Consider the following 14,279-nt stretch of genomic DNA (forward strand, 5'->3'; position numbering starts at 1 on the left):
GACGTTTCTGGCAATGCGCCACTAATGTCTCTAAATCTGAAAAGAAAATGCTGTCGTTTGCCTAAAACTATTATCGATAATGCTTGAATTTTATGGCATTTTTCGCGAAGCGCCACTAATTTCCTTAAGCACAACAGAAAATGACGGCGTATGCTTAAAACTTTTTGCGGCGCTTCCTCAAAAGCGCCGCTAATGATTGACTTCGGCGGTGATTTCTTCGAAGCGCCACTATTGTGTCTAAAACTCAACAAGAAAATGTTGTTGTTTGTCTAAAACTATTACCAATAATGCTTGACTTTTGCGACATTTTTCGCGAAGTGCCACTAATGTCCCTAAGCACAACAAAAAACGATGGCGTATGCTTAAAACTTTTTGCGGCGCTTCCTCTAAAGCGCCGGTAATGATTGACTTCAGCGGCAATTTCTTTGAAGTGCCACTATTGTGTCTAAAACTCAACAAGAAAATGTTGTCGTCTGCCTAAAACTATTACCGATAATGCTTGACTTTTGCGGCATTTTTCGCGAAGTGCCACTAATGTCCCTAAGCACAACAGAAAATGACGGTGTATGCTTAAAACTTTTTGCGGCACTTCCTCTAAAGCGCCGCTAATGATTGACTTCAACGGCGATTTCTTTGAAGCGCCACTATTGTGTCTAAAACTCAACAAGAAAAAGACGTCGTTCGGTAAAAACTTTTGTGGCGCTTCGTGAAAGCGCCACTAATACATGATCTTTTACGGCGTTTCCTTATAAACGCCACTAATGTCTCCAAACCTAAATCAAAAAGCGTCATCTGTTAATCAGTTTTGCGGCGCTTTTGTAAAAGCGCCGCTAATGCTTGACTTTTACGGCGTTTTGTTTAAAGCGCCACTAATGTCTTTGAAGCTGACCAAGAAAACGGTACCGTTTACCTAACTCTTTTACGGTGCTTTTGGGAAATCGCTGCTATTGCTTATAATTTGCGGTGTTTTTTAACAGTCGCCGCTATTGCTCAATTTTTTGTGGCGTTTTGTGTTAAAACGCCGCTATAGACTCCACTAAAAGCCTATTTTTGTGTAGTGTTTGGGGTTGACTTGGTCTCCAATTTGGACAGTTTTGTAATCCAACAAAGCTATCAGACCTATCTTGAATAAATCAACAAGTTAGAGGACCAAATAATAAAATTTATCCAATTTAATTAATTAATTAAAAACCCAAATTATTAATGAAATATTTTAAAATTAATTATTAAATATTTTTATATTTTATTACTTAATTTAATCATGCATGGCCCACTTTATGTCTTAAAAATATAATATATTCAAATTAATATAAAATAAGCCATTAATTGCATGAAAAGCGTATAATAAAGCATAAAATCACATTTTAATAATTTTTATGTGCTAATTTCATATTTTCACATAATACATTAATTTATTAAACAATTACTTAGTTTTAAAAATGAATTTAAGTAAAAAAGTAATAAATTACATCAGAAAAATCTTATATATTTTTTCGTTTACAGAATTCCCATGTGATCCGCTCTCTCGATATTACAGAAATCAACGTTTTCCACCATTGATATACTGAATCTTTCAATAGCGGTACAACACATTTAGCACATTCGGTCGGTGAACAAGATAACTCATCGAAGAGTTAGATCGTATTTTCTAACCAAAACTCAGGATCTTCGTCAACTGTAGCCGTAAATTCTTCAACCCTATATTTGCATATTTTATCAATAGGCGGCTTACTCACGCGTAAAGGTTCCAAACCTTGAGGAACTACAGGAACCGGTTGGGGAACACGTGGAGGTGGAGGTTGTTCAGCAGCCGAATTTGTTCAGACAAACTTTGTGAACCACTCGTTCATCATTTGGAAGAAAGCTTGTTTAGCCTCTCTTCCCTAGCCCTCAGATATGGGCCTCGATCCAGATGACGCTGCTCTGTGAACGGAGGTTTGCGCGTTACTTTCTACATCATTAGAGTCTACTCAGTTGGAATCCATTACTATATAAAAATATATTTCAAAACGTGTCAGGAGTTATCACACTATCAAAGGTTATATAATGGCATGCATATCTAGACTCACATACTCTACGCTCAGTCAAAGAATCGACTTAAATGTAGCTCTGGTACCAGTAAATGTAACACCTCTAGCCTGTATCAATTGCTGGATCAAGGCTACGGAGCATTACTGAAGCATAATGTCATACAACGAACAATTTAATTCATAAATAAATCACAATGTAAAACATAACAACATGAATCAAAAACATACCTACGGTCCCATATATGAGCCCTCGAGGCCCAAAAAAGACACTGGAAATGATTCGAGACTAAATTAAAAACATGAAATTTTTCAAAAAAAGTTAAAAATTTTCAAACTGAAGGGGTCACACGGCTTGACCAAAAGATGATGACTTTCAAAGTACCAAATCAAGCCATTAACAACATTATGGATTATTCCCTTTACACATTCACCAACTCATATTATATCATTCCAATAGAGGAGACTAATAGAAATGCTTTTGAAAATGTTGCAATTTACAAGGAAAAGACCAAATGATGGCATGACAAGATTATTTTACAGTGACAATTTATCCGGGTCAATAGGTTTTATTATTCAATTCTCGACTCAAATTTCACCTAGGTAAATTGCGTTCACATTGGTGTGGAAATTTTGAAGTCTTCAACATATTCCCTCATGGTGCAGCCATAATTTATGATTTACATGATAGACACCAATTCAAAGTAAATGGATAGTGCTTGAAACCCTATTTTGGCAATAGTGATCAAAAGATGGTAGAGACCATTAAATTGGTCGAAAAGTTTACTTTTTAATCAGTACTATGTGATTTTAGTTTATTTTATTTTATTTTTTGTTAAAGTTTGTTTTCCTTCCTTTTTGCAGAAAAATTAGTTACCTTTGTCAATGCATTAAAATTTTGCTGTCAGCATATTCCATAAGTCTGTACTACCATTTATATCCCATCAAAACTCAGAAAAATTCATATTCCACTGTTAGATCAAAACTCACTTAGCCGTTTAATCCTTCTGAGTGGGCATAATTTCTATTGGACACAACTACTCCTGCCAGCCTTATATCTCTCCACAAAACAACACGCCTCTCCATCTTCCTCTTTCACCCACTATAAATCCCCTCCCACTATACTGACTGTACCGCATTCAAGAAACCATTTTTATTTCTATTCTCTTCTCAAAATCATATATTTTTACCTTTAAATGGTTCTCCCTCAACAAAAGATTGCCAAAATAAGAGGCTTGGTCAAGAAAGCCATTAAATCTGCTAAAAAACATGCATCATCTACTATCACAATTCATGATTCAGAATCCCCCAAGCTAGTGCAGCTAAAGGAGCAAGTAATCTTTTTGAATAAAGTGACAAAAGAATGATTTCACGATAATAAACTGAAGCGAATTAAACTTCAATCTCGAGCAGGGCATTTCCCTTTCCCAACAACAAGAGTTAGGTAAGCAAGTCTCCAAAACCATCTCGAAGTTAAAATGGGAAAATTTTTGCACCCATCCTGGCAGCTACCCTCATTCACTGGTACGTGAGTTTTATGCTAATCTTTATGATCATGAGTTAGAGTTCATTTTCTCTTGAGAAGGTTTAATACCATGGGACACTGCAACAATCAATGAGTTGTACAAAACCAAGGTCGATGTCGATGAACACTCTGAGTTCATGGATGACATTACAGATGAAAAACTAGACTTTTTGCTGAGAGACTTGTGTGTCGAGGGAACAGTGTGGATGGGTTCCCATTAAAAGAATTACATGATGCACCATCTGTTCTTGATGGTGCAAGGCAAAATTTAGTTTCATTTCGTCAACTGCAGGCTAAAGTCTTCCACTCAAAGCACCATAGTCACCCTAGACAGAATGTGTCTAATACATTCTATTGTCAATGGCAGAAAAATTGATGTAGCCGCAATACTTCACCAAGAAATACCTGACTGCGCCGCAAGGTAGACTGGGATCTTGGTTTTCTCGTCACTGGTGATGTTATTGTGCCAGTAAAGAGAAATCGTGCCCGGTGCTAGTGAGGGAGTCTTGGTAAATAAGGGTCCAATTAATGAAGCCTCTATAGAAAGAATGACTCGAGGCAAGGACACGCCGATACTGAAGGAGGCAGAGACCAGTAAGACAAGAAAGGGCAAAGCCAAAACTGACAGAAAAGGAACAAACTTGAATGTAGAGACATCATTATGGCACAAACTGAAGGATGTTGAGAAAATGGTAAATTCTATCAACAACAAGCAGATTAGGCTTGTAGCTACAGTAGAAGATATGGAGATGTCCCATAATTTGTTTTATGCTTATACCAGAGCCTGGAACAGTTCTATTGTAGCCACATTAGGCCAACAGAGCCCATCCCCACTATCGAAATTCCCTGTGTTTCCACCAATCATTCACAATTATGACCTTTCTTTCTCGGATGACGACTTACAAGACTGAGATACACTGATAGCATCCCCACCCATTATACAGGTCTCTGATAATGAGAAAGAAGAGGAATCTAGGGACATCGAAGAATTCTTGTGAAAGATTGATAGCTTGTTTGAGGATGGTATTTTTACTGATTAAGAAGACACTATTGTTGAGAAGGAAGTTGATGCTTCAAAAGCAGAAGCTGTTGCTGAAGAAGAGGAAGTTGTTGAAAATAAGAAAGAAAAAGAAGAAGAAGATTTTGTTGAGAATGTTGTCACCGCACCTGAGTTTGTGGGTGCGAATATTAATAATTTGGAGTGAACTGGAGCAAGACTAGTGGAAGTTGTTGAGGTAACCAGTAAGGAGCAATGAAATTCATTGGCAATAGTGGTCTACACTGGACCACTGCAAGTGGCCTCTCCTACACAAATAACAACTGATGATGCCAGGGTAGAGCTGGGCACTGAGGAGGCAATCTGAAGACTGTGCAAAGCCTAAAGAAAAGAAAAGGAAACACTCCAAGGATAAAAATAAAAGAAGTAGGAGAAGAAAAGAAGGAGAAAGAAATATCATGCAACCACATTGACGACTACGGATAATTGAGTTAGTTTATTTTAAGCTTTAGTTAGAGTATTCATGTATTGCATGTAGCTGTAGGTTTTATTTTGAGAAACATATATTGTCATTGCATTTATATTGTCATTACATTTTCATGTTAGTGCACTGTGGACAATGCAAAATTTAAGTTTGTGGAATGCACACGAGGCTTGGAAATGCACCCACATTTCAAAAAAAAAACATTCAGAAATGAAGCATGCAAGGTTTAATTATAATTAATGGAAATTGTTTAAAATTTTTGTTACATTCGATGCTTAATTCTTGAATCATGTAAATTATCAATGAATGAGTTGGATAAATTTGACAAAAGGTTGTAGCTTGAATTCTTTGATGAATGGATTAGATTGCATTAGTAATGGATGACTGCCATCATTCCTTAAATCGTGAAAAAATTTGCTTTTTACAATTGCTTATACATGAATATATAGTTATAAAGTAGAGACACTCCAAAGTGGGTGTAATATGGAATGTTGAAAAGGGAACACTCCAATACAAGCATTAGAAAAATCAATCTAACCAAAGGTTGTCGCTGAATGGGTGTGTGTTAGCGTAATTACGTTCTCCTTGGGGGTTTGTTACACCCCACCATTACTTCTTAGGAACAAGGGTACAGTAATTCAACGATATTCCTTATTCCAAAAAAAATATGTATATATATACTTAGTATTGTACAATAAAAGTTGTAATGGTAGATAAAACTTAGGGTTTAAAGCATGATATTAACTTTGATAAAGTTGCAACCTTATTCATTCATGCTTATGAATTGTCGATGCAATATTCTTTCATCTGAATATGATTCATCCATTTGGGAAATTAGAGGGTTCAAGTTGCTAGAATGATCATTTGCCTTAGTAAAATTTTTGTAGCCTTGCTAGTTTCTGTTTTACCTGAGGACAAGTAAAAACTCAAGCTTGGGGGTTTGATAGCACTAGAAAGATCATAGGTTTTTCCCCTTACTTATTGGTTAAATTATTCCCATTTAGTTATCCTTAGCATACATTTTAGCATTTTTAGTTTAGTAAATTACATTTGATAACTCAGTGAATCCTAGCCTGTTTTATCCTTAATTTTGCTATCTTATTGCATTAATGTCGCTGCATGAGTTAATCCCAAATTGCATCATGAATTGTTGTCGCACCTGAGAACTGTCCGGATAAGAACCAAAACTGCGTGAGCTATCCAGTCTTGTATAACCAACCTGTACGTACAATGACAAAATAAATTTGAAGAAATGACACCTGTACTATTGGAGGAGGACATAAAAGGTGGACTTGAGAAGAAAAGAGAGTTTTTTTTCCATCATCATCTTCATCATCCGATCTTGAAGCTTGCCACCATGGCAGCTTAAGCCTTTGCCTAGATGCAGACTAGCTTCTGACGAGAAGACCTAAGTGCGAGACAAAACGGAATAGAGAGATTTAGTCAAGTTGTCTAGGAATAGTATTCTTCACTCGATTCTTTCTTATTTATTTATGAATGCTAGTGATTATTCTTAGTTTTCTGTTTTTATGGAAGTACACATGAATTCTTGATTAAATGTTATCTTATTCCGTCTTGCTTTTACTTTTTAATCTTGGGGTTTGAATGTTTTCTAACACAGAGGTGTTATTGCAGTCACTGACACTAGAAAGTGCAGTGACAGTTTAAGCCAACAAGCATTTCAAAGGAAGTTGAGTGAGGATTAGAGGAATTTAGTCCACTTGTGCTTAATAGTGTCGTATTGCCATCATTGGAAGGTGAGGTTAATTGCATGTTTAAGTCTCAAATTAAATAGAGGAGTAACGCTGGGTAAGATTTACAATGAATTTTATTGCCTCAAAAATCACCTAGACTTTTATAACTTGTCAGCACTTAGTATTCTACTGAAGATTCATGTTGGAGATCCCATATTTTTATTATCATATTTTATTTTATTGTTTTCAAGTAATTGCATCGATAACTATCCTCACAATTTATCTTATTTATATCTAGTTATTGCACCGACATTGAAAGACAAAACACTACCATCCCTGTGGGATCTATATACAACAGACTCATATATGTTTACTATACTTGAATTGACAGTGTACACTTGCACATCATTGTTGTGATGTTAAACAGCCGATCAGGAGTAATGAGTTTGAATGATGTACTATATGTGAGAAGTTTACGTATGCTATGGATGAATATACCTATATCATGGGTAAATACTAAGTTAAGAATTTATAATGTTGTTTAGGCCTATGATAAGAATTAGGAATAGAATGAAAAGAAGGTAGATTGAAAAGTGTATAACCTGATAGAAAAGTTGATGATTATCTATTAAATCCCATAAAATCCTATCATGTTATGAATGATAAATGTATGTGACATTAATGAACTTACTCATTTGTGAGTTGATGATCATATCGATTTATGAATCTTATGGTATTGGCATAGATTTATGTTTATTCTATAAAGTTTATTATTGAAATGGAATATTATGCTTAAATTTTATACGCACTTACTAAGCATACATTGCTTACGTAGTTATTTTCTTTTACTTTATAGATTATTAGAAGCTCGATCAGGTTGGAAGCAAGTCGGAGATCTATCACACTATCCATCGATTTTATCTGTAGATTTTTGTGCTTTGGTCGCAGTTTATGGCATGTATAGGTGTTTTGTGCTTGATGTTATGACCACTATGTTTGGTTTGTAAATATGGTTTATGACTGATGTCATTTTGATATTTTTGGGCTTGATGGCTAATGTTGAATTGATTTAGTGATGATATGTTTTGCAGGGCCAAATTGGTATGCTTGTGTCTGATATTGGCATGAAATGTTGCTTTGAATTTTTGAAACTTATGTTATTTTGATGCCTTGATGATTGGTGTTTATAAGATTAAATTGATGTATGATTTGTGACCAAAGTTATAATTGTTGGCATGGTTGCAAAATGATCATTTATGACATGTATTGATATAGAGTTGAAATCAAATATGTTTAGTTGAATTATGACCACTTGGACATTAATTTGGTATGATTGATATGTATCGATTGCGATATGTTTTGGAATGGAAACAAAATAGTTGATAAATGGTAAATGTGCACATGTTTAGGTTGATTTGATTATTATGTTTGAGGTGCCTTTTGGCATATTGGTTGTATGGATAAATGACCTATTGAAATGGTCTTAATTTGCATGCTTTGGTATGTTTGAAAGCTTGATTTTATGTGCAAATGTCTTGTAGATGTGAGCTTGTAATGGGTGAAAGGAATGGATTGAAATTGACCTATTTCTTATCCATACGGCCTAAGACACGGGGGTGTGTCTTAGCCATGTGTGACACACGGCCATGTGACACAGCCTTGTGCCCCCTGTAGTTTTTAAAATGTTGTATTTCGAGGGTTACATGACCTAGCACACGGGCTTGTGGCTTGGCCATGTGAACCATGTCAGACAGTTACAAGGGGACAAGCATGGGCTAGGACATGACCGTGTGTCCCTACTTCGAATGCCCACACGACTTGAGACACGGGTGTTCGTCTCAGCCGTGTGAGTCACAGGGCTTGGCCACACGGCCATGTGACCCTTGTAGTATAAATTTTTCTATCTTTTTCTATAAAGTTCTAAATGTTTTTGATTTAGTCCTGAATTGTTTCTAAAGTTTTTTTAGGGCCTCAAAGGCTAGAAAAAGGGACATTACGCATGTGTTTGATTGGATTTTGTAATGATTATGAAATGTTGTAAATAAATTATTTGAGTTATGTTTTTACGGTAATGCTCTGTAACCCTATTTTGGCAACAGATATGGGTTAGGGGTGTTACATTTAGTGGTATCAGACCTACAGTTTAGTCAGTTCTTGGACTGAACGTAGCATGTTTAAAGTCAAGAATGCATGCCATTATATAACCTGTGATAGTGTAATATCTCTTGGCATCGATGAGATTTGTTTCATTTTAAACAGAGATGCTTTCCAGCAGAGCTAATTTCGATAATGCTGGAAGCGATATTCATGTTTATAAGTAAAAAGTTGCTTATGATGAGTTGGAACTCATAAAGGTAAGAGTAAAAGTTCATAAAATTATGTTAATGATGAATGTTATGTTATGTGTATATATATAATATTCAATTTTAAAGGCTTTACGATCTCCCCCTCACCCTCAATGTCTTATACAATGGAATTTACAAGAATTATGTTGATTAAGTCTACAAAAGAGAAGCTGAAGAGTTCAACAATTGAATTAGTAATAATGTGGTTAGAGCCGAGAATTGGTTAGTAGGCAAAGAGAGTTCTAGAAGAGATATTAGATTTCTTTTCTAAAGATCATTTGGGATACATAAAGTTGTTGTTAAAGAAGAAGTTATTCACGGATAATTGATTTATTCAGGTATGGTATCTAAAGAACGGGTTAACCAGAATTTCTTCTGAACTGATTTCTTTAGTAGAATAATGTTTGAATTGCAAAGATATCTAAATGTTGCGGTTAACAACAATCTTTTCTGGGTATTCTATATGTTCAATTATTTTTAGAGGTATATGTAATTATTCATCTTCAGAGGTGATTCTTATCACAAAAGAATGCTAGCTAACCATAATATTAGACAGAAGTATTGTTAGGCTGGTTAATATATGATCGGCATTGTTCTATCTTTTTTTTGGCATTCTATTCTATTATGTTTGGTAGAAGATTCAATGATAAAACTCATACGATATTATTTTATTTCTCCTTTGGCTGAATCGTGAAAGTTACATTGGACACCTAAACATCGATCCTACCCTATTGATAGTTGAATCCAAAACAATCTCTTTTAATAAAACCGTCGTTACCTTTGTTAAGTTTGGGAAAACGTTCATTTAATTAAATCAACCCATTTTAAGTCAATCCAGCAGAAATGACACAGTTTTTAGAAAACATTGCATGACATTGGCTTAGAAGGAAAACATTTTAAATTATCTTATTTGCAACAGAAAAATGAATAAAATTCCCCATTATTAATATAGTCGAGTCACATGCTTAGTCCAATTCAAACATAAAATAAATATTCAATCCCAACTATGAAAAACATGCATACATGAAAACTCCAAAACAAAAATAGTCCTAAACCACAATTCAATTAATTTTACAGTCCAAAACCCAAATAATACTAGGAAATTTTAAATATAAATAAAATAAAATAAATGGTGTGAAAACAAGTCTGAAGTTCATCGTACATCCACATACCAAATCCGATCCTAATTTCGTTCATTACTTGAAAGGTTGAAGTAATGGGGTGAGCTTAACAAGCTCAGAGTGAGTCAAAATAATCAAGCATATTACATACATTCAAGCATTTTCTCATAGAACCAAATAACACAATCAACATCAATAGTAACATTCTTATGTAACATGATCATGACATACTGCACATGTGAGTTCCTACCCAAACCATCAGCTACACAACACGAGTTCCCCAAAACCCATCACCTGAGCTCCAAAACATTATGGAGAAAATTTTGTCAGTAATAATACAGATAAGCTACCAGTAAAAATGCAACAAGTCACCGTTGCCCTCAATACTCTAGATGCAGTACACTAACTACATATAAATGCGGACTTAATATTCCGCCAGTACTCCACGAAACTCTTCCGTCAAACACAAAATAACTTGCCCCAATGCACATGCAATATGTCATACAATCTCATACATAGCCATAAATCAATACTTTCACATTTAATTGGCATTTTCAACATATGCCCTCAATTATCAAATCCTTGCAGTAAATGAAAATAATATTCCAACTTTCAGTTTACCAATAAAATGGTACCATTGAACAAATCACAATTTTATGTTTGTTTAAAACTTTTCTTTGTGTGCATGCATAGCAGTCTTTCGAACATATCATAACAAATCACTTGTACGAATATATCATGCATAAGCCTTATTTATAGATAACCATATATACAACCCAAATATATAAAAAATTTATCAACCAATCATGGTAATGTCAATCATGAAAACATTTAGTCAAACTAGGAACAATGCTGCCATGCCAAATAGTTGGGGCTCGAAACGTACCTTATTTGACCACTTACAAATTCAATTACTTAGCTATTAATCCAAGCCCAATCAGCAAGCTAAATCATCAATTTAATCATAATATTTATTATTATCAAACAATTTATTGAGATCGCACACTAGTGTAAGCAACTTCAACCTTTTGCTTATCTTTCTCCCACAAATCTTAGTTTCCCTGAAAGTTTTATAAGAAGAGGGCAAAGAGTGTAACAACATAGCTTTATCCTCATCACTAATCTTTATTTCAAGAATATTTAAGTCATTAAGAAGGGTAACAAACTCACTAATATGAGTTCTGATGGACTCACCTTTTGCCACTCTAAACGTGTAGAGACGTTGTTTTAACACTAACTTGTTGGTCAGAGATTTCATCATATATAAGGCTTCTAGTTTCTTCCATAACACAAACATTGTTTTCTCTTTCAAAACCTCCTGTAACACATTATCTGTGAGGCACAATTGAATAGTGATAGAGCCTTTTCATCAAGCTCTTCCCATTCTGACTGATCCATATTTGTAGGCTTCTCCCTTGTAACGACCTTTTTCAGAGTGTTGTGAACCAGTATTGTTGTCATCCAAACTTACCAGAAACTGAAATTTGCAATTCTACCAAATGTCTCGATATAGAATCTTGACACAGCCTTCTCTTAATAGGTTAATTGTAGAAATTGAACTAGATTGGATACCAGTTTGTAGGGGATATATCTGGTTAAGCAACGAACAAAGTGAATAAAATAAGAATCGAAAAGATCGAACACACAAATTTTATGTGGAAAAACACCTCAAGACAGGATAAGAAACCACGAGCAAAAGGAGATTTCACTATAAAAAATGAAAGTAAAAAAGATGGAGGTAATTAAAAGAAAAATCTGAAGCTCCACAAGAAAAACCCTTCAAAACAAAGAACAAAATTCTCTCAATCTAAATAATTTTTTATTGTGTAAAAACTAGAGTAACTAAGGTCTATTTATAGGTTGAAATTCATAACATATATGACTACAACAACTCTAGGTTAATTAGAGCTTAAGCGGGAAACTAAAAATAGATTTTAACTAGGACGAGAAAAGTCAAAAATAATTTTTGGTCAAAATAAGAGGCATTCTTACACACTTTATTTTGATTAAATGTTGAACTTTAAGAATTGTTAATGCTATTAAAATTCTTTATCAAATTTAAGATTATTACAATGCCATTTTTTTGTCACATGGCTACCAAATAAGGATTTAAAATTAGAATGTTAGAGGAGCGAATTTAACAAAATAATTTTAAAGGTATTAACAATTGGACCTAAGTTTTAAATTCAAAAATGAAGAGACTCAATTCTTGAAAATGAAAGTATAAAGGCTAAATTTTAAATATACAAATAGTACAAAATTTCGAGCATATTGTAACATTTAAATTTTAAATCCATAATTTAGGCGAAAATAGATAAACCAACTCAAAGCATGGGACATGAACCATACTAGTAAAATTTAATCCTATACCTCTGTCAGCTTTTTTATCATGATTTTATGAAACCAACTTTAGTAGATTGAAGTCAATAAGGCCTTTCCATTAAGAGATGCAATGAGATGATCCTCCATAAACTTTATTTGGTTTAGGTCTTCAACATTTTCTGGGTTTTTCCAGTCCCTACCATTGGAATATCAGAGATTTTATTATTTGAATATTTAATCATCTATTATACATCTATTAGTGTGTTGATATGTGCTTAATATCGACAAGTGACATTTGTGTACATAATTAAAATCTTTAAATACTAGAATATTTCAAACCTCAGTATCTTGCTCTTCTCAGTAAGTTTGTTCTTCAGCTCTTGTAGTTGATCTTCATATAACTAGAGTAAAAAAAATTTGGATTTAAAAACTAATAAAAAAGAGAAATATATATATATATATATTATGTTCTCAACTTTAGGAACCCATTTACCTTGAGGGTATCAACATTTCTATTATGGGGCAAGCTTAATGGATCAAACTCTGACTCCCAATTTACATAAAATTTCCTCAACATCTTCATTAAAAAATTAATTTTAATTGGAAAGAAATGAAATTATAAAATAAAATCCTAAATCAAGACCGAGTACCGAGACGTACCTCCATTGTATAGGCCCTCCTGGCCAAAGAAATAGAAAAAGAAATTTTAGCTATTGAATTCCTTTTTTTTTAAAAAAAGGAAAAACTATTTTATTAATATTTTTTACCTTTCCTCGCGCTCTACGAATGGCATATTCGAGACTTTCTGAAGAATGCTATATAAACCACTATTTTGACCAATTTTTTCAAAAAATAAATTTTAAGATTTTTCAAAAAAAAATAACGAAATCGAACTTAAATAAGAAAAAAGAAAGTGGACTTTTAATTGTGAAAGAAAATAATAATATTAATAGTGATAATGAAAAATAGAGAGGCGTGAAGTAATTTACTTGGGGTCTTGACCAACAAAAAGAGTTGGTTTACCAGAGGGGGAAGAGAGTGAAAGAACAACTTCAACATCACACAATATAGAAAGCTCTTTTGCTTTCTTAAGAATCCCTCTTTTTCGCATTGAATATATTGCTTGTCTTGCTTTCATGTCTTCCAATCTTTGGATTTTTAATTTTCTTCTCCCCATTTTTGTTTTCTCTATGTTTCGTTAAATTATTTTCTGGATTTTAGAGTAAAAAACAATAGTGTTTATAAATGTAAATAAGAATTTTAACCATTTTGGTGACTTAAACTAATTATTGTCACAAGACATTTGTTGAGCGTTTTTGTTGAATCATGAACCCAGGTATTGCCAAAAGTAGAAAAAAGAAGTCAGTTTTTTTTTCTTTTTTCTTGCCTTATGTTCTTTGTTGTATTGTAATTTCCATTTAGAGAAGACTAAAATTGAAGATGCCATATGGGGATGGGACCACATAGAGTGTTTTTGTTTTTGGTTAAATCTTGTTATTAGTTTATGTACTATGCATAAAATGTGGATTTAGTCCTTTTTTATTTTAATTTGGTCATCTTTACATAATAGTTTTATATTATCATATTTTAATAAAATTAAATAAAATATTTTATAAAATTAAAATGCATATTATAAACAAGATTAAATCATCGTTTTCAAAATTTTAGTGCCATTTCAAACTTAGAAGGCATAAATTCACAGTTCCTCGCATGATCGTAGACTTGTTCATGGGTCAAACCATCTGTCCAGGCTTTAAGGCATGC

General features: G+C 33.7%; 1 protein-coding gene across 1 annotated transcript; it reads right to left on the bottom strand.

Annotated features, from left to right (window-relative positions):
- Positions 1-4,828: 4,828 nt before the first annotated feature.
- On the bottom strand, positions 4,829-13,692 carry LOC128040480 (MADS-box transcription factor 50-like). The gene is made up of 4 exons (XM_052629243.1): positions 13,505-13,692; positions 13,176-13,194; positions 6,193-6,252; positions 4,829-4,930 (listed from the first exon to the last, which is right to left on the bottom strand). The coding sequence occupies exons 1-4, from the start codon at positions 13,690-13,692 to the stop codon at positions 4,829-4,831; spliced, it is 369 nt and encodes a 122-aa protein (XP_052485203.1).
- Positions 13,693-14,279: the final 587 nt, after the last annotated feature.

Source organism: Gossypium raimondii, chromosome 4 (genome assembly GCF_025698545.1).
Source record: "Gossypium raimondii isolate GPD5lz chromosome 4, ASM2569854v1, whole genome shotgun sequence".
Classification (NCBI taxonomy): domain Eukaryota; kingdom Viridiplantae; phylum Streptophyta; class Magnoliopsida; order Malvales; family Malvaceae; genus Gossypium; species Gossypium raimondii.

Coding starts and splice junctions, on each gene's coding strand:
- LOC128040480 (XM_052629243.1), bottom strand. CDS start 13,692: ATGGGGAGAAGAAAATTAAAAATCCAAAGATTGGAAGACATGAAAGCA. Junction 4,931..6,192: donor CTTATCCGGACAGTTCTCAG/GTGCGACAACAA, acceptor TCTTTTCTTTAG/GCTTTGCACAGTCTTCAGAT.